The sequence below is a fragment of the Hyalella azteca genome, unplaced genomic scaffold, assembly GCF_000764305.2.
Source record: "Hyalella azteca isolate HAZT.00-mixed unplaced genomic scaffold, Hazt_2.0.2 contig16271, whole genome shotgun sequence".
In the NCBI taxonomy this organism is placed as follows: Eukaryota; Metazoa; Arthropoda; class Malacostraca; order Amphipoda; family Hyalellidae; genus Hyalella; species Hyalella azteca.
This window is the reverse complement of record NW_025946097.1, coordinates 88,392-112,845: the sequence shown is the minus strand read 5'-3', so window position 1 is coordinate 112,845 and position 24,454 is coordinate 88,392. Positions and strand designations below refer to the sequence as shown.

Below are 24,454 nucleotides of genomic sequence, written 5' to 3'. Positions count from 1 at the left end.
AACGTTGGGGTTATGTTGGGATTATTCGTGCAACACGACACGCCAATGCAGAGACGACACGCCAATCCTCATTAATGAGATTCTTCATGAACATTTATTTTTTAATATTATTTTAAATTCTCCAAATACGATTAATTACAAATGATAATAATAGGAACAATGTATCACACTGAAGAGCTAACGACAAACAAAATTTATTTCAAAGAATCAACGAATTCATCTGAAGATGTCTTTTCTAATCAGTTAAATTTTAGATGGAAAATGGAAACGCATTGTGTGACGATATTATGAGTTGGTGAGCCATGCCAATAGAGCTGAAGAAAACATGAAGGTCGAGTCTAAATTTTAGAATTCTGTTGAAGTGTTTCAACCAAAAGAGCAATGCTGTCGTAAGATTCTAACTCAAATTTGAATAAGATGCATTTCGTACTGTATCGATCAAGTATCGATACAGTAAGGTTCACGTTGAACCTAAAAAGGTGTTGAACCTAACAAGTGTTGAACCTAAAAAGGTTCAATAAGATCTTACAACATCAAAGTTGTTGTTCTAATTGACCAATCTTATTCATAACCTTTTGTAACGTACTTGCGTTGTATGACGATGAGCCCGAACAGTCGCGCTCGTCGCTGCTGTCGCCGCAGTCGTCATCGCCGTCACATCGCCACGTCCCTCTGATGCAACGGCCGGTGTTCTCGCACTTGAACTGTTCCGAGGAACACGCACCTGGGAGAAATTTAAACTAAAATTTTCGTAATGATGCAAGCAAACACTTGTTGCCGGTTGTGAGGAATAAATGGTGAGGAGTAAAACGTTTTTACCGACTACGAGTTGAGTAAACAGGTGAGTTAATTAAAATAAAAATTTACAAGTTTTCCAGGTTTCAATTGTTCATGCGGCATTTTCTAACCGTGCAATAAACTCAAACTCTCCAAAATACGAGATAAATAAAATGAGAGTGGGATTATTGATAATTGTTACGATGCTAACGGGTCAAAGTCACAAAAATTTGGTTGTTCTAGTAGCAACGAGAACTTTCGATGGTCGTAGAATTTTCCACTCTTCACCAGGGACTGCCCTAATTTCCTGCTTTGGAAAAAATTTTCGAGCCCATATAATAATGATGCTTAATTCTCATTCCGCAAAATAATTCAACTGCATATAATTTTTTATTAAATTGGAATTTTTCATTTATGAATTATTGGGATTATGTACATCCACGTCACTCACAATGACGCTCGTCGCTCCAGTCGTTGCAGTCGTTGTCGCCGTCGCATTCGTAGCGTCCTGTGATGCAGTTGCCATTTGCGCAGGAGTATTGGCCGCTGCTGCAGCCTACATCAAATAGACAAGGATTTAAGATACCAGATGATTACGAATATTGGTTGCAGTTAACTTAAAATTTTCGCTTGTGTAATAATAATGAAGTGTTGGTGAACCTTGCCAATAGAGCTGAAGAAAACATACTGCCATGTCGAAATCTTACTACCTCTTGTTCGAAGTGATTGGAAGGGAAATAACACTTCCTCAAAATTGGTGACTCAAACGTTAATTATTTGCATCTCATAATGTATGTATTTGAACAAGTAATTCTGAAAAAGTCGTATGAGATGCATGCAGGCATACATATATTCGTTGCAAGTGCCGGATGATATAATTAAGTAGCTTAAGAACAACATTGAACAAAACATATTTAACCCTATTAAAAGGCTGATTAATTAGGGTTGTTATCTCAATGGCACGATCTTAATAAGAAAGTTCTCTTACGTACTTGAACTGGACGACGATGACCCAGAACAGTCGCGCTCGTCGCTGCTGTCGCCGCAGTCGTTATCGCCGTCACATCGCCACGTCCCTCTGATGCAACGGCCGGTGTTCTCGCACTTGAACTGTTCCGAGGAACACGCACCTGCATGTGAAGAATTAAAGAAAAAATACTTGCATTGCTGCTTGTGAACGTTCGTATGCGGTATTGAGGAGCAAACATTGGCGACTTGCACGTTATATTGGTGGATAGTAATTTTTTTTCATCGGACGAAAAATCTCGAGACTTTGAAGTTTGGGTATTAGTCCGGTGGAAAAAGTTAAGACAGTATCTATAATTGCGTGTTAAATAATATATTATTCTCATTAAAACGAGAACCTTTAAGAGTTGAAAAGATTCCCGGAATTTTCCAGTATAAATTTACGATGATGATCTAACGACTCGAAAATTTTACTTCTCAACTCTGTGACAATTATTTGTCATTATTTTCTGCTTAAAGTACCGCCATACAGCAGCCATATCATGTCGATCCATGCTGACGCAACCTGCTACCCTAGTGGGCGCATCTACACCAACCGAAAACAATTCTGAAACTTTTTCTTTAAATGCCTTATTATTCTACCGCCAAACCGTATTTTGGATAAACCAGTTTGATGACATTGGACAGAACATCATTCGATAGATTTCTGGGGTTGACAGTCAAACACAATGTATCGAAGTGCAAGTGTCTGTGAAATAACATTTTAGGTGAGTGATTTATTAATTCAGTATTTGTTTCGGGAAACTCAAAGCCTGACGCGGGGACGGAAATAATTCTATAATGAGATAAAAATTTTACCCCAAACAAATAGTCATTTCACACCCACATAACGGTCGGAATGGGACTTCCAATACGATGAGAACTCCTTGCTAGTCTAAAACTTGTAGCAATGCCTTGAACACGTAGCTTGACACGACTGTGACACGGAAAACGCAGAGAGGCATACAATGTACAGAAATTATATGATAACGAGGTGAAATCTGTTAAATAACTACTGGCCACCTCGGTTTTCATCACTCGATCACTATTTATATCACAAACTGAAAGGTCGTTTGTAAAACAAAAATGATAGCAACATTTGCCGTAGATGTTCGCTATCAACATACATTTGCCGTAGATGTTCGCTATCAACTGCATAATAATAATGAATTACAGGATTAAAAGTATTACCTCATCTACAATAATTACAACTTGAGATGCCCCAGTTGAAATTAACGCACGTGCATACAGGTGCGACCATTACTTGCACCATCAAGAAAATTTATGTTTGTTCCCGTGTCTGATATCCGGGCTCAGTATTCAATATAATTTTTACGTGAGAGATCTTATTCACATTATTTTATCCCCTCACTGGCTAAATGATCACCGAGGCTTTTAATCTCCTTCGTTAAGACCTATTGCGAAATGAGTTGCTCTGATTTTAACGTGACTGCTGAGAATAAAAAAAGTTAGGAAGATTTTGCGATATCATAGGGATCCGTTCTTAGCGAGAGAATTATTACTGCTGCCAGGTGAACTGCCCTAATTTCTGCCTTTGGAATGGAAAAAAATTCTCAGATTTCAAAGAATAAAAATGCCTAATTTTCATGCCCCAAATTCTTTCACTGACATGTGTTCGCATTTATATTTCTGTGCATATTATCGATTAATTGGGATTCTATACATTCACGTCACTCACAGTGCCGTTCATCGCTCCAGTCGTTACAATCGTTGTCGCCGTCGCATTCGAAGCTTCTTCTGATGCAGTTGCCGTTTGCGCAGGAGTATTGGTCGCTGTTACAGCCTACATCACGTAGAAAATAATTTTACATACAAAATGACTGCTTTTGCATTAAAAATTTTGTTAGCGTAACAATGTTAAGAGTTGGAGACCCATGACAATAGAGATAAAGAAAACATTAGAGTCGAGTCGAAGTGTCGGAATTCTGTTTGAATTGATTCGACCAGAAAAAACAACTCTGAGATTAGAGAAACTTTGCATGAATCTAATCTCAAATTTGAGATTAAAAATTCAAATTTGAATGAATTGCATCTCATAATGTATCAATCAAGTCATTCTAAAAAGGTTTAATAAGATCCTACAATATCAGAGTTGTTGTCCCAATTGCCCAATCTTATTCAGAATGTTCTCTAACGCACTCGAGTTGGATGACGATGACCCAGAACAGTCGCGCTCGTCGCTGCTGTCGCCGCAGTCGTTATCGCCGTCACATCGCCACGTCCTTCTGATGCAACGGCCGGTGTTCTCGCACTTGAATTGTTCCGAGGAACACGCGCCTGTCGTAAAAATATGAAAATCGTGATGGAAACAACAGTGTTCTTAATTCTAAAATAATAGCATTAATTCTATTCAATGAATAGAGTGTCATGACTGGATTCTGAATTGCGAACACAAAACAAGTATCATCAGCCCTTTTCAACCTTCATCCTGCATATTCTTACGTTCTAATTATTTTTAATGTGGCATGACATCTGCATCGTACCATTTGGTCAATGAAGTGTACCGTTATTTATTAATTTCGGATGTAATGCTAGTGAGGTTTTAATCTTTCTGCTGTCGCCGCAGTCGTTATCGCCGTCACATCGCCACGTCCCTCTGATGCAACGGCCGGTGTTCTCGCACTTGAACTGTTCCGAGGAACACGCGCCTGCATGTGAAGAATTAAAGAAAAAATACTTGCATTGCTGCTTGTGAACGTTCGTATGCGGTAGTGAGAAGCAAACATTGGCGACTTGCACATAAGGGTGGATAGTAATTTATTTATTTTTTCATCGGACGAAAAATCTCGAGTATTCGTCCAGCGGAAAATGAGGGTATTCGTCCGGCGGAAAAAGTTTAGGCAGCAACGACGCTCTAAGGGTTGTAAATGTTTAAGGGTTGTAAATGCTCTAACGTCGCGAAAATTTTACTTCTCAGCTCATGACAATTTTTCTTTCTTTTATACTGAAGGCACCGCCATACAGCAGCCGTATCATGTCGATCAATGCTGACGCAACCAGCTACCCTAGTGGGCGCATCTGCTAACGTACCGAAACAGTTCTGAAACTTATTTTTAAATGCTTTATTAGTCTACCGCAAAACCATGTTTTGGATATACCTACCAGTTTGATGAAATTGGACCGAACATCATACAATAGATTTCTGGGGTTGACAGTCAAACACGATGTATCGAAGTGCAAGTGTCTGTGAAATAGCATTTTAGGTGAGTGATTTTTTAATTAAGGATTAGTTTCGGGAAACTCAAAGCCTGACGCGCGGACCGAAATAATTTTACAATAAGATAAAAATTTTGCTCCAAACATAGATGAACCTGCACATTTTGGCGTCAATCACAAGCCTTGTGGCGTCAATTGAGTTTCGGTTCGATGAAAAGTCCCTATTTTCTCCACTATGTAAAATAGTCATTTCACACCCACAAACGGTCGGAATGGGACTTCCAATACGATGAGGACTCCTAGTTAGTCTAAGATTTGAAACGATACCGGGAAGACGTAGCTTGACACGACTATGACACGGAAAACGCAAAGAGACATACAATTTACAGAATCAATTTGAGAACGAGGTGAAATCTGTTAATAAACTATTGACGGCCACGGTTTTAATCACTCGATCACTATTTATATCACAAACTGAAAGGTCGTTTTTAAAACAAAAATGATAGCAACATTTGCCGTAGATGTTCGATATCACCATACATTTGCCGTAGATGTTCGCCATCAACTGCATAGAAATAATGAATTACAGGATTAAAAGTATTACCTCAACTACAACAATTAAAACTTGAGATGCCCCAGTTGAAATTAACGCACGTGCATACAGGTGCGACCATTACTTACACCATCAAGAAACTTTATGTTTGTTCCCGTGTTTGTTATCTGGGCTCAGTAATCAATATAATTTAGACGTGAGAGATCTTATTATATTATTTTATCCCCTCACTAGCTAAATAATCACTGACGCTTTTAATCTCCTTCGCTAAGCCCTTTTGCGAAATGAGTTACTCTGATTTTAATGTGACTGCTGAGAAAAAAAAGTTTGGAAGATTTTGCGATAACCATGGAATCCGTTCAGAGCGAGAGAATTATTACTGCTGCCACGTGAACTTCCCTAATTTCTGCCTTTGGAATTGAAAGAAATTCTCACGCTTCAAAGAATAAGGATGCCTAATTTTCACGCCACAAATTATTTCCCTCACGTGAGATCGTTTGTTAAATTTCTGTGCATATTATGATTCTATACATTCACGTCACTCACAGTGCCTTTCATCGCTCCAGTCGGAGCAGTCGTTGGCAATGTGACAGTCGGAGCAGTCGTTGGCAATGTCGTCGTTAATGTGGCATGACATCTGCATCGTACCATTTGGTCAATGAAGTGTACCGTTATTTATTAATTTCGGATGTAATGCTAGTGAGGTTTTAATCTTATAGGTGGTCGCGGGTTGTAGGTGTAATCTTATACTTAAATGACACTCACAATGACGCTCGTCGCTCCAGTCGGAGCAGTCGTTGTCGCCGTCGCATTCGTAGCGTCCAGTGATGCAGTTGCCATTGGCGCAGGAATATTGGCCGCTGCTGCAGCCTACATCACGTAGAAAATAATTTAAGATACAAGATGACTGCTGGTACATTAAAAATTTCGCTAGTGTAACAATGTTAAAAGTTGGTGACCCATGACAATAGAGATAAAGAAAACATAAGAGTCGAGTCGAAATGTTGGGATTCTGTTCGAAAAGATTCGATCAGAAAAAACAACTCTGAGATTAGAGTACTTTGAGTGAATCTAATCTCAAACTTGAGATTAGAAACTCAAATTTGAATGAATTGCATCTCATATTGCATCAATCAAGATCCCAATTGCCCAATCTTATTCAGAAAGTTCTCTGACGTACTGGAGTTGGATGACGATGAGCCAGAACAGTCGCGCTCGTCGCTGCTGTCGCTGCTGTCGCCGCAGTCGTTTTCGCCGTCGCATCGCCTCGCTTTTCTGATGCAACGGCCGGTGTTCTCGCACTTGAACTGTTCCGAAGTACACTCGCCTGTCGCGATGAATATGAAAAACGTGACGGAAACAAGAGTGTTCTTAATTTCAAAACCGTAGCAGTAATTCTATCAAATGAATAGGGTGTCGTGACTGGATTCTGATCTGTGACACAAAACAAGTAGGGCAACATGGGGCTGCGCGCCCCCCTTTTTTTAAACTAAATTTTTGATGAAGTTTTGATTGATATGAGGTGGTTCTTTGTTTTGTTTAAATGTACAACTAATGAGGAATGCATGATGTGAATTTGACGCCTATATGTTTATTCAATTTTTAATGAAACACTATTTGGTAAAAAGTGTCAAAATGGGCCCATTGCCCCACCCCTGGGGCAATGGGCCCTTGGGCTTGGGGCAAGGCGCCCACCCTTGGTCCCTTTACCATAAATGCATATTTTTCGTTTAAAAATGAAAAACAACACTTTACAGTTAAAAATAAGAAAATGTAATAAAAAAATATGATATTCACTCATTTATTAACAACTCAAAAAATCGTATACTTAATTTGAAAAAAATATACTCTTGGCTTAAAAAATCTATCACTGACGTGAAGAAAAAAAATATTTCATTGAGATAAAATATATATCATTGACTTAAAAAATATATCCTTGCGATAAAAAATTCGTCCTTGATATGAAAAAATGTATCCTTGACTAGAAAAAAAATATTTAGTTGATCAGAAAAAAACTTCGTTCCAGTTTCGTCCATAATCCAGATGTTATGTGCAGAGAATTTGTAACTAATCGTGATTTCAGCCAACACCATAAAAACTCATCAACTTACGGCTCAATGGTGTTGGCTGAAATCAACTTTTGGCAAGGCAAGAGTCAATAACTCGATAATGGGTCATAAATACGCATAACTAGAAACTAAACCTGCTGCCTTGAGGCAGCCAATTAAAAAATCATGCAATATGAAGTGTAATTTATAATTCAAAAAGCTAGTCATAGTTTGAAAAGGTCATTGAGACAAATCTAATGATGTATAACACAAGACTTCACCATGGGGCGCTTTGCCCCGTGACACGCGTGGGCCCGTTGCCCCACTAGGTATCATTTCAATTTATATCGTGTCAAAATTTTATTTTGATAGCTAATAGTCTAAAATTGATCTCAAAATTATCCCTATAAATATTACTTTGAAAATGTAATTCACAGTAATTTCAAAAGCTTCATCTACAGTAATCGAAAAAAATTTTATTTAGCAGCAAAAAAATTTTCATCTGGAATAAAACAGTTATTCATAAATAACTTAATAACACTTAGCAAAACGTAAATCCGTATACTTCATCCCAGTGAAACTGTCGACCGGCGGTAGAGAACACGGACCAATATCTGCCATACTTAGCGAGAAACCCACTATGGGCCCATGACCGCAGTGGGCTCGCTGCCCCATGTTACCCTATCATCCGCCTTTTTTCAACCTTCCTCCTGCATATTCTTACGTGTTAATTATTTTTAATGTGGCACATCTGCATCGTACCATTTGGTCAATGAAGTGTACCGTTATTTATTTATTTCCAATGTAATGCTACCCTACTACGAGGTTTTAATTTTATACTTGCATGTGACAAAAGCAGCCCCGGCAACTATCGCCCTGTAAGTCTGACAAGTGTTGTTTGTAAGCTAATGGAATCTGTTGTGAGGGATAGGATTATCGATCACTTGACTGCTCACCATCTCATATCAGATTTTCAACATGGTTTTATTGCCAGTAGATCCTGCACCACTAACTTATTATCTACGTTGAACGAGTGGACTCGCCTGCTGGACAAAGGGAACCAGTGGATGCATTGTACCTCGATTTTGCCAAGGCATTTGACAGTGTTCCGCATGAGCGGCTGTTACGTAAAGTGAAGTCTTTGGGAATTGAGGGAAACGTACTCCAATGGATTAGAGATTTTCTAGTAGGTAGACGACAACGTGTCAGTATTAACGGAACCGTGTCAGACTGGGCATCAGTGCGCAGTGGCGTGCCACAAGGAAGCGTTCTTGGGCCTATTTTGTTCGTTGCTTTTATAAACGATCTGCCAGAAGAAGTGTCCAGCGTGTGCTCCATGTATGCCGACGACACAAAAGTTTATAATACAGTGAAGAATGCGTCAAATAAAGCGCAATTGCAAGATGATCTTGACAGCTTATAGTTAACTGGGCTGATACGTGGCAACTGCGGTTTAATGCTGACAAGTGTAAAGTACTTCACCTCGGGAAGAACAATGAACAACAAGATTACAGTATGAGAAGACTTGGTTGCAACGAGAGAGTAATGATTGAAAAGTCTAGTGTGGAAAAAGATCTCGGAGTTTATGTCGACAAGGAGCTAAAATTTTCTAAGCATGTTGAAACGCAAGCTAACACATCCAACAAACTTCTTGGATTAATCAGGCGCTCATACGAGTTCCTAGATGCAGAAGCGAAGAAGCAGTTGTTTGTTGCTGTAGTGCGCCCGAATCTAGAGTTTGGAAATGTTGTGTGGTCACCGAGATTTGAAAAGGACAGAAATTTAATAGAGAATGTTCAAAGACGCGCAACAAGGATAATTCCAGGCTTGAAGGGCAAGTCCTATGAAGAAAGATTAAAGATTATGAAGCTTCCAAGCCTCAGTTATCGACGTCTGCGTGGGGACCTCATTGAAGTACACAGGTATACTCATGGTTTATACAAGGTCCCCGAAGGATTACTAGAATTTGAACCAAGAACCAACACCAGGGGCCACAGCTATAAACTAAAAAAACTACGCTGCAACTTCTCCACGCCACAAAATTTCTTCTCGCTTCGAATCACCGATATGTGGAACAACCTCCCCGATGACATCGTTGGGGCTCCAAGTATGAACGCGTTCAGGAACATACTAGATAAAGCTATGGAAAAATATATGTTCAGATTTGATATGCCTAGCACCATATCGAACCCGGTGGAAGTCGAGTAGCTATTTCAAATTTTCGTCAGTCATTAAAAGATCTGGTCAAATGACACGATTTCGATCTTCTGTGAACAAGGCACGAAAAGGAAAAGAATCGGCGACAGGCCACATCAGGCCTACACTGCAGCGCCGAGATCACCATGTTATGTTATGTTATGACACTCACAATGACGCTCGTCGCTCCAGTCGGAGCAGTCGTTGTCGCCGTCGCATTCGTAGCGTCCTGTGATGCAGTTGCCATTGGCGCAGGAATATTGGCTGCTGCTGCAGCCTACATCACATATAACGAAATGATAAAAATTCAAGACTGGTTGAATTGTCACTGTTGGTCTAAGATTCGCACTCATATAATAATCTTAAAGAGTCCGAAAGAGAAGCCAATTACGACATGAAAAAAAAACTTGAAATATAGAGCAGGAGATATACGGTAAAGGGTAAAGTGTTCCGAATGTAAAAAAATTTAAGAGACTTTCTTATGATTGCAAACAGAAAGCATGGATCATTGCACCTAGGTAGAGCATAGATTTCATTCAGGTAATTCTGAAATCGCTGAATGAAATACACTGAAGTCTTTTGAATGCATGAAGGGGACGAGAAATGCCCTAGACATGGAATTGAAAAGAACATATTTTACTACCAAGTATTTCAGATCGAATTTTATTTTCTCGTTCGCTGTTTCATTTATTGATCTTAGAACCCACTCGAGTTGGATGACGATGAGCCCGAACAGTCGCGCTCGTCGCTGCTGTCGCCGCAGTCGTTATCGCCGTCACATCGCCACGTCCTTCTGATGCAACGGCCGGTGTTCTCGCACTTGAACTGTTCCGAGGAACACGCGCCTACCACACAACATTTGATTAAAATAACGAATCTAAGACAGTTGTTAATTTAAAAAAAAACAGAAAGATGTTTAGAATATTACATTTGGAGGATTTTGTTTTATTATTGAATTTTTGGGAAAAAATGTTACGTAGATATTTCAACTTTTGCATTTTCTGGCATCGGAACTGTTTCATACCTTCTTCAATTCCACGTGAAATACTATTTATTGTTTGGAATAAAATATTACCATAATATATGGTGAAAATATTGTACATTCACTTTACTCACAGTGCCGTTCATCGCTCCAGTCATTACAATCGTTGTCGCCGTCGCATTCGTAGCTTCCTCTGATGCATCTCCCGTTTGCACAGGAATATTGGTCGTTGCTGCAATCTGGAATATTAAAGGGAGGAGTTAAATATTAACAATTCATTCAATTATTTGATATTAGTTTTCATGTGCAGTCAGAATCTTGAAACTTGATAAGAAATATCAATATGCCATTAAAAAAAGATTTATTAAACAAGGAAAAATTCTAAAATCAGCGAAAAACTATATTACAGTAGCTGATATTATGGTTTTAATTGTATTTAAAAACCAGCTTTCTGTTAGTGCGACAAATTTGATAGCCGTTAACCTGATTTTTGATTACCATTCGGAAACCTATTGAAACGTTGATGATCATCGAAAAGAGAAAAGGGACAGGCAGTTAGTGAGGAGCTCTCACGGACGGTTGCGAACGAGTGAATGATATAACAATCGTTAGAAGAGGACAGACAGCAAGCCGTAGAAGTTGTTAAAGTGAGATTGATACGTTATGAAAGCATCTAGGAAATATTCAATACGTTGTCAATTATCAGTTAAATTTATGAAAACTGAATATTTGTTGGAAGATAAGACCCGCAACCAAATTGCAAGTCTAAATCAAACTGTTACAAAGTCCAATTGGTCCTTGCTACTCCTCTAACATGAACCAACCTTTGACGGGTAAGCAATATCAGACACTAAAAGGCTCCTATCAAAGTCATTTTAACATGAAAGAGAAGAGCCAGCACTCACATCTTCTTTCTTTCCGATCCGCGTTAGGAACATTTCAAGGAGAAAATTTTGCCATTATTCTCCTATTTGTGGCTATAATGAGGATAGTGCGAGTCTTTTAACAATTGTTTTTATGAATACAAATCGCATTAAAACCAGGTAATGCTGCTTCAATTTGACCAATACTTAAGTATCACCTGCAAAAGCTGAGTTAATCATTAGGTCATCATTTGCATCTTATTTCTTTCTAATTTGTTAAAGCCTATGAGATTCCTCCATCTTATCAAATGCAGCCCAACGACTGCTGATCTGGAAAGTTGGTCTCACTTCCTTCAGGAGACGGAGTAGATCCACTGCAGTTGCGCTCATCACTCATGTCACCACAGTCGTTGTCGCCATCGCATCGGTAACGTTCAGGCACACACCTCGCGTTATCGCATTTCATGTAGTTATCTTTGCATGAACCTGTGCGAATAATAAAGTTCTTCGTTAGCAACTCATTCCCTCAGACATGTGAAACTTCGATGAACAGAGGTTCAATACGCTCAAAGAATGGCACGGTTTGAACAAGATTTTTTAGGTTCACGTTAACTTGAATAGGAGACTCAGATGATATTATTTAATAGAGAAGTGCGTACATTATGCGTGAGGACAAAAAGCGTCACGGGTTTGGGCATTGATAACTTAGGGTAATTTTTTCCAGCGTCTGTGCTTCACTCTCTCGGCAAAATTGTTTTTTGTCTTCTTGCAAATTTCTAACGACTCACGAAAGCGATTATTCAGTTGCAGAGTGAAGTTTGAAACGTTAGCGCATTTCATTTAATGATGTAAGATATTAAAAATTCAGAGTGATCTGACAATTTTAATATGATTGAGAGTTGTATTTGATCTTTTCATTAATTATTTTTCAAAAATTATGATATGTGATTGCATAAATTGTGCCATAAACGAACAAAGAATACAAGAATGTGGATCTACCAGCAGTATTGGAAGTGAATAATGATATGTGCAATAGTGCATCGCACGAACAGAGAATGTTATAAAATGAAATTGATTTCATGGATGCAATTATTATTCATTGAGTAAAGGGCTTAGTTATCCTGAGGAGTCCTATTTGCAGGAGAAGGTTTTAATAATGCAATGGTTCTAATGCGAAAACTTACATTCACTTTCGTCAGATCCATCACGACAGTCAACAGTCTCATCACAGACTTGCAATGTGGTTATGCAGGTGGAATCGTTCCGGCACAAGAAGCCCTGGCAAAGCTCTGACGAAACACAGAATTAGACAACATTTTCACGATTAGATATGACTCGATGTTTTGAAGAAGATTTATTTTAAATTGTTTAATTAATTTTCTTAGACCACCTTTGGCCTTTGTATTGCAAATCGTTGTACACATAATGTCAGTTCAGTAATGTTATCCGTATGATCAAGAAAAAGCTGCAGCGTCGCAGTGACGAATCAAAATCTTAATTCACTATTTTCAGTCACAATGAATACATTCGTTTACGCGTTGATTACAGTGGTTATAAAAATATCGAGTTCCAGTTTTTCGCCACAGTGTACGTACGTCATCACTATGATCATGATAATTCTTAACAATAAATACCTTGGGTACAATCTCGCTCATCACTGGCGTCATAGCAGTCAGGGCCTCCATCACACCGGAGGATGGCAGGCAGACATTCCCTGCCGTTGAGGCACGCGAACTGAGAGTCGGGGCACTGTCCTGCAGTTCCAGTGACATCTTAGTGACATGTTTCAAGTGGCATGATCTTTGATCTTCCTATAGTGACATGTTTCAAGTGGCATGATCTTCCTATAATGACATGTTTCAAGTAGCATGATCTGACATGTGACTCTGAAGGGTTGGCTGATCTTTGCAGGAGCATCATTTTAAAAGCATTTAAATCCCATATGCAGCTATAGAAGATCTTACTCAATCGCTTAAAACGCTTAGAACGAATAAGTGTTCCTCAAAGTAGAAGCTCTATTGCCTCAGTGCCTGATGGCTAGGATTGAAATAGAACTGTACTATATTTACGTTGAAATCGCAAAACGTAAAGTGTTAACGCACTTACCTCGATTGCAATCATATTATTAATTTATTCCTTCTTAGAATCAAATACGTAAATGTTGAAGAGACAACAATATTCCTACAGCGAATCGTGTGCTCTTACCCGGCAAGCAGCGAACAACCATAAAAGTCGTTAGTGCTCCAGATTCCCTCTCTTAAACAACATTTAACCAAGACCACATACAATTCTTTAACAAAATCTTCGACTGCGTCTCTCTTTTGTTCATACGTGTATACACGAACACAGTAACCATAACTCTTGCATTCATTGTTGATGTTACGCATATTCTCATTGTTGATCATGAACGAAATCATTGGATGTTGTTCACATTCTCACATGAAATTTAACCTTATTGTGTGTTCTTGATTTGTAAATTTAACTATAATTTATTCTAGTTTTTTTTTTGGTGTCGTGTGCTGAGTTCTTATCCCTCACCTTCGACGACGGTGACGCAGTCGCGCTCGTCAGTCCAGTCTGCGCAATCGTCGTCACCATCGCAGCGATACGAGAGCGGCACACAGCTGCCGTCGCCGCAGCTGAAGCCACGACACTCAGCTGCAACAAGTAACAAAATATATTTTACCTCTCAGTTTATAGCATGCATGTGGGCGTAATTGATATAATATTCGAATGTGCAATGATAATTAGAAGAAAAATTGAATATAATTTATAAGTAGTATCAAACCTTTTTAAAGCTTGTATGCAGAAATTGAGTTAACGTTGCGTCGGTCTGATCTAACTGCAAAGAAGGACGAGAGTATATAAAATCAACCCTAATTTAGCCATTTGCTCAAAACTTTGTCCAAGTTTTGATTGAAAGATTGACCTTTCGTGCAGTTGGTTTCATCAGCTTTATTTCGGCACTCAGCCAGGCCGTCACAGCGATGGTCCAGAGGAACGCAGCCAACGCCGCCACAGTCGAACTCATCCTCGGCTTGAACAAGGCACGAAAAGGAAAAGAATCGGCGACAGGCCACATCAGGCCTACACTTCAGTGCCGACATCACTATGTTATGTTGTTATGTTATAATTTATTCTAATCTTCCGGTGTTCGTCATCTGAGTTCTTATCTCTCACTTTCGACTACGGTGACGCAGTCGTGCTCGTCAGTCCAGTCTGCGCAATCGTCGTCACCATCGCAGCGATACGAGAGCGGCACGCAGCTGCCGTCGCCACAGCTGAAGCCACGACACTCAGCTGCAACAAGTAACAAAATATACTTTAAATCTCAATTTATAACATGCATGTGGGAGTAAGAAATATAATGTTCAAATGTTTAATGGAAATTGGGGAAAAATTTGAATATAATTTATTATATGTCGTACTTAACATGACCTTTTTAGAGCTTGTATGCAGAGATTGAGTTAACGTTGGATCGGTCTCATCTAACTGCGCAGAAAGACGAGAGTATATAAAATCAACACTAATTTATCCATTTGCTCAAAACTTTGGCAGGTTTTTATTGAAAGATTGACCTTTCGTGCAGTTTGTTTCATCAGCTTTATTTCGGCACTCAGCCAGGCCGTCACAGCGATGGTCCAGAGGAACGCAGCCAACGCCGCCACAGTCGAACTCATCCTCGGCACACTCGCCTGCAGATTATGACAACCTGGTCAGCTGACTTGTAAAGTGCGATTTCACTCTAGCAGTTTGGAGGAATTTATAATCATATTGTTTAGGTTTTAAAATGGTATATCAAGTTATTTTCTAAAATGCATCTAAAACAGGTTTATCATGAGGGAATATCTACATAAAGTTGAAATTCTCTGATAATATTAGCTGCGAAGAGAAATAAAGTGACATAATATAGACGAAAATAGGAAATACCAAGCATATTATAGGCTAAAAAGAGAACAAGCAAGCATTCAATGGGCCAAAGAAAAAGAAATGGCATGCATAATATAGAAAAAAGGAAGCAATGCCATGCAAAACATAAGTTTAAAGTAAAAATGGCAATCATTCTAAACGCTAAAACATAAAGAATAAGCATAATATTTGATAGAAAAAGACGTGGTATTTAAAATACTTGGAAGTTTCACGTCGCAGAGATATGCAATGATATTTCCAGTAATTTTCTTACACTAAGAATTACTTTTATTAAGGCTAGTGAGATTCCTATCTGTTTATAGCAGACACCAATAAACTCTGCATGTATTAATTGTATTAAGACTAGTAAGATTCATGTCTGTTTATGGCCGACACCAATAAACTCTGCAGGTATGATTTTTGAGCGAGGAAATAATATTAAATGACTTTTGATTTATTGATTCAATGATCGTGATCTTCAAGCATCATTTTAGTTTGTAGCCTCACAGTCGCCTTCGTCGGAGTTGTCGCCACAATCGTCGTCACCGTCGCACTTGAAGCGTTCGGGAATGCATCGTCCGCTGGTGCACGTGAATTGACTTGGGCTGCAAGTACCTGTAAATAAAATACGTGCCTGTAAATAAGATACGTACCTACAGGCTGCAGATAAGATACGTGTGTGGGAAAAAGATACGTGCCTACAGATAAGAAACGAGCGGTTATACGTAATAGTTATGAAAACTCATCACTAGTATGTTATGGTGGTGACCACAGTTCAATCAGCACACAGGTCCAGACATTACCTAGATGCATTTAATTAATAAATTTATCATTCACTATTTGAAGTGTTATTTTAAAACTTATATCTTTTTGTAATAAATATGGAAATAGAGGCATCAAGTTTCTTTTTCACATGGGTGCTGCGTAAACAACGAACTTGCAATGTGAGCCAATATCACATATAATTGGCGCAATGTGAGCCAATATCACTCACAGTTGACTTCATCACTCCTATCACCGCAGTCGTTGTCACCGTCGCAGACGTACGCCTTTCGGATGCATTTGTTGCCGTGACTGCACAGCATTTCGTCCTCTGAGCAATTCAAGCCTGAATGCGAACGACAAAATATATTGAAAAACTTTGTGTCTAGAATAAATGTGCATGAACAGAAATCTTAGGGTTGAGCCTTTCATTTATACATGTTCAATTAAAAATATTCCGGTTTATCAAGTTTTACTGTAATTAAATTTTCTGATGTCATTGCCCATCTAGTACTTCCAGCCCACTTAACAATAACCACTACTGTCATTGCCCACTCGTCCCTTCCCACTGTTTTTATTGCCTATCTGGCCCTTGTACCACTGTTTCCATTGCACGTCTCATCACTGAAGTCGCCACAATCGTTGTCGCCGTCACACACGTAACTCGAACGCACGCAGCGTCCGTTGGCGCAAGCGAATTCCAACACATCACAGTTGTTGTTCTCTGCAAAATTTAATTCAACCAGTGATTCCCTTTTGTTGTCATTCAAGCTAAGTAAGGGCAAGTTGTACGATTAAAATTACTGTGACATTTGCGTGGAGCTCATTTCCCTAAATCCTTTTTAATTTTAATTGCGATACATTCGCGGACTTTCGAGATTGTCGATCGCGCAAAACACACCGGCTGTTTTGTTATTCCGTGTATTAAATTCTATTGATTTGGGAAACACCAAATAGGTAAAAGAACTAAGCAAGCAGACTGAGATGATGGGTTGAGAAGCCGGCCTTACCTTGGGTGCAGTTCTGTTCGTCACTCATATCGTTGCAGTCGTCGTCGCCATCACACTTGTAGCTCAGGTTGATACAATTCCCGTTGTCGCATGCGAACTGAGTCCACGTACAGTTCGTTCCCGCTGCGTTAATAGTACCATAGTTCAGGACCAGTGAAATCTTTAGCAACTGAAAATGTTATTTCTTGATCTAAATTTATAGGAAGATCAGTACTACAAGTAGAGTACATTTGCACGCACCACAAAAGAAAAAGATTTCAAATTATATAAAACCTCTTTTATGGATCCAAAAAATGTCTTTTATGCTACCTATTCTAGACTTTTTCACCAGAGGATAATCAACGACCAAATTTTTGAGGATGCAACATTGATCCCAATGTATTGGGAAGTCTTTACTCATTGCTAGTGCGTGCTTAAGTTACATGTACTCACGCTGAGTACAGTTTCGTTCATCACTCGAGTCACCGCAGTCGTCGTCATTGTCACACACAAAGTTTCTGTTGATGCACCTGTCGTTGTTGCACAAGAACTGTGAACGCCGGCAGCCCGTCTCCTCTGCAAAAGAAATGCGTCACTTATGGTCCCTTATTTGATAATACTATGAATTTTTAGTTTATCCGAAAGACAAAGATATCAGGCCAATTATGGCCTAAAATTTTTACCAGATACAATTTTTTAGAGTTAATTGCTTGAAACAAGGCGGAAAACTTATTAGCTTTCGATGATACAAATTAGGCTCTAGGAAAATTTAAAATTGAGCCCCATGAATGAAACTCGTATGAAAATTTAATGCTGAAATTTTTCGAACATCGTATTGTGACCTCATATGAAGAACTCAGTCATGAGCCCGCTAAAATTTATTTCTATAATTTTTATAGGACCATTTAAATAGTATTGAACTTATTACTTATTTATTCGTAACGGACTGGGAAAAAAAATTTACTCGATCGGAAAACGTGAATGAAAAAGTAAGCTCAGACGAAGCCTATGAATTTTTTTATATTGCAAAGAAAAATAATCATGAGCACTAATTGTACGGTACAATAAAGACGTTTCAGGAATGTTTGCCTTACACTCAAGTTTTGGTATTAATAAATATTTATTCATATAGTTCGCCAAATAATAAAAAAAAAAACAAGATAATAATAGATCAGATAAATTATTGGTTCTCACACTCGAAAATGATGATATATAAGCGATATAACTCACTCATGGTACCGTACAGTAATTCAAGAAAATTAATTTTTGCTATCAATCTCCAATGGAAAATTTCTTGCCGCTCTTCCAGCTGCTCACCACACAAGGTGTCGAATATTTCATCATCTTGTACACTCACGTTTTGCTGTTTTTTTTCCATCTTATGTAGCTATTTCTATTGAGGCGTACCATCAGTGCAGTTGCGCTCATCGGTGAGATCCCTACAGTCGTTGTCACCATCGCACTGGTATGAACCTCTTATACAGTCACCGTTGTCGCATCTGAACTCCGTTGGCCCACATGACGTTTCCGTTGCAGCTGTAGCGAGAACTAAATTATCTCTCGAGTTTTAAAATTAACTGCAATGAAGTATACAGCATATATGATTGGAATGGACAAGTTTGGCGAACAGAGGCTGCATTAAATGTTGTACGTGATAATGAACAATTTAAAAAGTTAGGTGTAGAAGTTTCGAGTCGAAATCTGACTCACCTTGGGTACAGTTGCGTTCATCACTCATGTCTCCACAGTCGTTGTCGCCGTCACAGACAAAGCGCGCCGTGATGCAGTTACCGTTGTCGCATTCGTACTGATCTGTCCTGCAACTCCTTCCCTCTACCAGAAATAGCGATTTCTTCAATTACTGACTCAAATCCAACTTTTAAATATAAATTTATAGAAAAAAATAAATATCCTAATCAGGGAATGGTTCTCAATGGTTTCTTTTACTACACTAATATGCAATGAGAAGGTTGCAAATTAATAAATTGTAGCATAAATTAAAAAAAAGACAGACAAATTTATTGTCGTGCGTAAAAAAAAAACAGAAAAATTATCATCGTATGGTAAGACTAAGGTTACACACAAGAAATGAGGTGTCTCATAGAGAACATCTCAGCTACGCAATGCTCTTTCGCCTTACTAGACTCCTGGGCTGATATCAGTTCTAGCTCTAATTGTGTAAAACAAATCCCATTTATCACGAAAAAGTAATATTCACGATAGCCAATCATAAACAACTATAACCTTCCTTGTACAAAGGTAACAGAGATGTGTTGGCACCACAAGGTGACGAAATTTTACTTACGCAGAGTACAGTTGCGTTCATCACTCAGGTCTCCACAGTCATTGTCGCCATCACAGACGAAGCGGACCGGGACGCATTTTCCGTTGTCACATTCATGCTGAGTTATTGTGCAGTTACTGCCAGCTGTCGGATAAAAATTTCGTTTCACATTTTCTCATTCTGCACATTTTTTATAGACAAAACCTCATTTTTGAATCGAGTTGTTGATGGCATGATTAACCCAAGCGCCGACTGGACTATTGTGAATCCATTCCAACAACGATTAGATCACTGGTGTCTGTCACTAAACATAGATGGTAAGGTTTATCGCCCAACAATAAGATCTGTCACAATTTTCAACGGAATAAACGGAAAAGAGGTTGCCGTCACCACAGTCGTTGGGAGACTTTCCAACAGTACCGTCGAGTTCGTCGCTGCCGTCACCACAGTCGTGGTGAGACTTACGACCAGTGCCGCTGAGTTCGTCGCTGCTGTCACCACGGTTATTATGTGACTTACGAACAGTGCAGTCGAGAACGCCGCTGCCGTCATCACAGTTGTTGTGAGACTTACGAATAGCGCAGCCAAAATCGTTGCTGTTGTCACCACAGTCGTTGTGAGACTTACTAACAGTGCAGCCGAGTTCGTCCCTGTCGTCACTACAGTTGTGAGACGTACGAAAAGCGCAGCCAAAATCGTCGCTGTTGTCACCAAAGTCGTTGTGAGACTTACGAACAGCGCAGCCAAGTTCGTCGCTGTTGTCACTACAGTCGACGTGAGAATTACGAACAGCGCAGCCGAGTTCGTCGCTGCCGTCACCACAGTTGTTGTGAGACTCACGAAGAGCGCAGTCAAAATCGTCGCTGTTATCATCACAGTCGTTGTGAGACTTACGAACAGCGCAGCCAAGTTCGTCGCTGTTGTCACCACAGTCGACGTGAGATTTACGAACAGTGCAGTCGAACTATTCGCTGCTCTCACTACAGTCGTTGTGAAACTTACGAACAGTGCAGCCGAGCTCGTCGCTGCCATCACCACAGTCGTTGTCGCCGTCGCACTTATAGCGCTCCGACACGCAGCGGTTGTTAGCGCACCTCAGCTGTTCATCCTCGCACGGGTCTGTGGGTGGAAGTTCAGAGACATTGAATATACATACATACAGCAACATCAGTTAACTGAATCTGATGATCGAACATCGATGTATGGTCTACCTAGAAATTTTGAAAATTACAGGATAATTTGCGAATTTCTTTGTATTTTTCAGACCAGGTATGCCTGGATGAGGTTCGAAGCAGTGTTGTAGCCTGGCGCTCGATTTTTAGCGTTGGGAACGTACGTGTACCGTTGAAATAAAGAACGTTAGACGTCGAGTGCGAAAAGTGAACGTAGTAAAAAATTATTTTATGTAACCATAAGCATGAGATGAAGAGAAGCCGAGAATACCGGTCAGATGGCTTACGAGAGTCAATCAAATCAGGCGTTTGAAAGCCATAAAGGGAAGATCGGCGTGTATGTGGGGTGAGTGCCAGTCATTACACACACAGTAATCAAGATTGGGAATCAAACAGATTGGATCTGAGGATTTTTTTGGAGTAAAATTATGCAAAATGATGTTCTTGTAAAGAAAAGGAATAAAGTAAATAATACCTTTGGCAACTCAATGTCCTGTTGAGAAGTGAATCTAATAAATAATATTCGTTGAAAATATTAACAAAGAAATGACAAAACGATATAACAGTTATTCAGATGATTAAAAATAAACCTAATAAAGCATAAACTAACTAATCTGCTTTGCATAGGATCAGATCGAAGAAAATTATGAAGGACTAAACGTAAATAAGACGTAAACTACATAGCAGTGTTGCTAATTCAAATGAAAAAGTTTAAGTTATTCGAAAGTAAAACTTTCACGTTCTGGTACACCGCATGTATACAAACAAGATATTGGGGATTGGGAATTTTGCAGTGATCAATTTATAATGCAGTGATCAGTGGATTTTTTTCCTTTTATTTAGCTCATGAACATGCATTCGTCAAATTTTTCTTTTGCTCGACAATTAACGTAAATTTTCCGACATTTTGATTATCTCTTATTATGCACAGTAGAAAATGTGTTTCTTTAATATAAACCCGTAAATTGCAAGAAAACTGTGGTTAGAAATGAATAAAACTAAAACGTTGAAATTAATTAATTTTTGAGTGAATATCGTACTAAAAATTCTAATATTAGACCAAATTTGTAATTATCAGCTAATATGATATTCCCAGTGGGGGCTATATAGATGAAGTCAGGGCGATTCTTGCAGAGATTGATGTTACTCGTGACTTTGAAATTACTTTATTTTATGTTAAACGGTAAAATTTTTTATTCTTCACTAATTACATGGGACATTTCATGGGAAAGTCCATTACTTGGAACTTTGTGCATGGGACTTTAAAACACATGCAATACCGACTAACAAAAACAGGCTAATAATTGATAATAAAATTTTTAATTCATTTCAGACTTCAGTGCTAAATACATTCAAAAGTTGTGGTTTGCAATTAATTTAATTAATTTAAATCAATTTGATGGTCAATATAAATGCTGGTTTCCTCACTGTAGTTCTCGCACTCGAGCTCGTCTTCTCCGTCGTCGCAGTCGCTGTCGCCGTCGCAGCGGAAGTTCACGGGCACGCAGCGGCGGCCGCCGCACAGGAAACCAGCGGTGCAAGTGCCTGCAGGGTTCCAGGAATGAAATTAGGTATTAAATGGACTTGAAAATTTGTCTACTTGCGGTAATTAGGTATTAAATGGACTTAAAATTTTGTCTACTTGCGGTAATTAGGTATTAAATGGACTAAAAATTTTGTCTACTTACGGTAATTAGGTATTAAATGGACTTAACAATTTGTCTACTTACGGGAATTAGGTATTAAATGGACTTAAAAATTTGTCTACTTACGGGAATTAGGTATTAAATGGACTTAAAAATTTGTCTATTTACGGTAATTAGGTATTAAATTGACTTTTAAATTTTGTCTATTTCCGGCGGCTTGTTGCCGGTCATTACGCGTGAACGGAATTACCGTTGATGAATCCTTCCTGTTGTACGGTTTATATAACAGAAATTTGAGTAGCTGTGGCCGGTTGGCTGCTAACAATACCTGTTTAAATTTGTTTAAATACCTGAGACAAATTTAAAAATTAAAAATTAATATTCATATTTGTTAAAACTTGGATCCTGGTTATTACTTTTCGGCGCTGAAGGTCGGTGGGTAATACACAAATGCAAAGTATATTACACTCAAAATTTAGGCATTCATTGAATTCGTTCGTTAGACCATTGAAAGAGAACAACGGAGAAAACTTATATCAATGAACCCATTTCATTGTTACACATAAAAAATGTGTCGCAAAAGTTAAAATAATCCATATCTTACTTGTAACTAATCTTGCTTTATCGAATAAAAATTTTCAGAATAATAAACTTGGTACATCTATTGAAGTCCCTAACTTCAATAGATGCCTTGGCACTCCCTAACTCAGCAGCTGCACAGCAGGTGCAGTACCACTCAGCAGCTGCACAGCAGGTGCAGTACCACTCAGCAGCTGCACAGCAGGTGCAGTACCACTCATGTCGCAGTCGCTGTCGCCGTCGCAGCGGAAGTTCACGGGCACGCAGCGGCGGCCGCCGCACAGGAAACCAGCGGTGCAAGTGCCTGCAGGGTTCCGAGAATGAAATTAGAACTAATCTTCATATTTGATTAAAACTTGGATCCGGGTCATTACAATTCGGTATCAGCACGCTGTCGTGGGAAATATACAAATGCAAAACCTATTTTATTCAAAATTTAAGCATTAATTGAATTCGTTTGGTTAGACCATTGAATGAGAACAACGGAGAAAACTAATACCAATGTACCAATTTTAATGTTACATATAAAAAAATGTGTTTCAAAGTGTCAATTATCCATATCCTACCTGGAACTAATCTTGCTCTATCGAATAAAAAACTGACTTCTGGAATTTTTAACGTGACACATCTATTGAAGTCCCTCCCTGAATAACTCAGCGCCTGCACACAGCAGGTGCAGGCACTCCCTAACTCAGCAGCTGCACAGCAGGTGCAGTATCACTCAGCAGCTGCACAACAGGTGCAGTAACACTCAGCAGCTGCACAGCAGGTGCAGTTCCACTCAGCAGCTGCACAGCAGGTGCAGTACCACTCAGCAGCTGCACAGCAGGTGTAGTACCACGCAACAGCTGCATCTCACCCTCAGGACAGTCGCGCTCGTCGCTGTCGTCGCCACAATCGTTGTCGCCGTCGCACCGCTGCTCCTGTGGCACGCAGAGGCCGCTCCCGCACGTGAAATCTACGCCGCACGAACCTAAACAAAGAATTTTTAAAAATTATTGTTTTGAATACTAAAGGCATACTTACTAATACTAAAGGTATTAAGAATTGTTTTAAATGAGCGGCAGTTTCTATTCACTTATAAGAAATTTGAATTAATCCATGTAATCAGGATCTCTAAAATTGAAATGTCTTGATTTTCGTTTTACTGTCGAAGAAAATTTAGTTTTGATGTAGGTTTTCGAAGTACGAAGGAGTTTTTAAGAAGAAATAAGTGTTATACAATACAAATAAAATTATTTGTTATACAAATGAAAAAATGTTAAAAATTTAGGAGTTTCAGTTCATTTTTTGGTACCAGACAATCAGTGAAACATTTACATAGTTTGATATACTCACAGTCACGCTCGTCGCTGCCGTCACCACAGTCGTTGTCGCCATCACACACGTAGCCGCTGCTGATGCACGCTAGGTTGGCGCACTGGAACTTGCCCTCCGGACACGCTTTTGTGGGACAACAGGAGGGATATGTTATGATCAGGACAACAGGAGGGATATGTTATGATCAGGACA

The 24,454-nt window shown here is 39.1% G+C and overlaps 1 protein-coding gene across 1 annotated transcript in view; it reads right to left on the bottom strand.

Moving 5' to 3' along the window:
• The window catches only part of LOC108683386 (low-density lipoprotein receptor-related protein 2), a 42,520-nt gene that overhangs the window by 3,064 nt on the left and 15,002 nt on the right, over positions 1 to 24,454 (bottom strand). Inside the window, exons 9-36 of the mRNA XM_047884838.1 lie at positions 24,281 to 24,385; positions 23,802 to 23,915; positions 23,164 to 23,246; positions 22,146 to 22,179; positions 20,548 to 20,664; positions 19,567 to 19,689; positions 18,972 to 19,094; positions 18,669 to 18,797; positions 17,715 to 17,837; positions 17,283 to 17,405; positions 16,871 to 16,996; positions 16,505 to 16,618; positions 16,018 to 16,125; positions 15,180 to 15,296; positions 14,782 to 14,901; positions 13,236 to 13,355; positions 12,786 to 12,890; positions 11,950 to 12,087; positions 10,873 to 10,977; positions 10,464 to 10,601; positions 9,929 to 10,033; positions 6,693 to 6,839; positions 6,278 to 6,382; positions 3,943 to 4,080; positions 3,482 to 3,586; positions 1,770 to 1,907; positions 1,229 to 1,333; positions 587 to 724 (exon numbers count right to left, since the gene is read on the bottom strand). Coding sequence (XP_047740794.1) covers positions 587 to 724; positions 1,229 to 1,333; positions 1,770 to 1,907; positions 3,482 to 3,586; positions 3,943 to 4,080; positions 6,278 to 6,382; positions 6,693 to 6,839; positions 9,929 to 10,033; positions 10,464 to 10,601; positions 10,873 to 10,977; positions 11,950 to 12,087; positions 12,786 to 12,890; positions 13,236 to 13,355; positions 14,782 to 14,901; positions 15,180 to 15,296; positions 16,018 to 16,125; positions 16,505 to 16,618; positions 16,871 to 16,996; positions 17,283 to 17,405; positions 17,715 to 17,837; positions 18,669 to 18,797; positions 18,972 to 19,094; positions 19,567 to 19,689; positions 20,548 to 20,664; positions 22,146 to 22,179; positions 23,164 to 23,246; positions 23,802 to 23,915; positions 24,281 to 24,385 — 3,246 coding nt within the window. The remainder of the gene's footprint in view (positions 1 to 586; positions 725 to 1,228; positions 1,334 to 1,769; positions 1,908 to 3,481; positions 3,587 to 3,942; positions 4,081 to 6,277; positions 6,383 to 6,692; positions 6,840 to 9,928; positions 10,034 to 10,463; positions 10,602 to 10,872; positions 10,978 to 11,949; positions 12,088 to 12,785; positions 12,891 to 13,235; positions 13,356 to 14,781; positions 14,902 to 15,179; positions 15,297 to 16,017; positions 16,126 to 16,504; positions 16,619 to 16,870; positions 16,997 to 17,282; positions 17,406 to 17,714; positions 17,838 to 18,668; positions 18,798 to 18,971; positions 19,095 to 19,566; positions 19,690 to 20,547; positions 20,665 to 22,145; positions 22,180 to 23,163; positions 23,247 to 23,801; positions 23,916 to 24,280; positions 24,386 to 24,454) is intronic.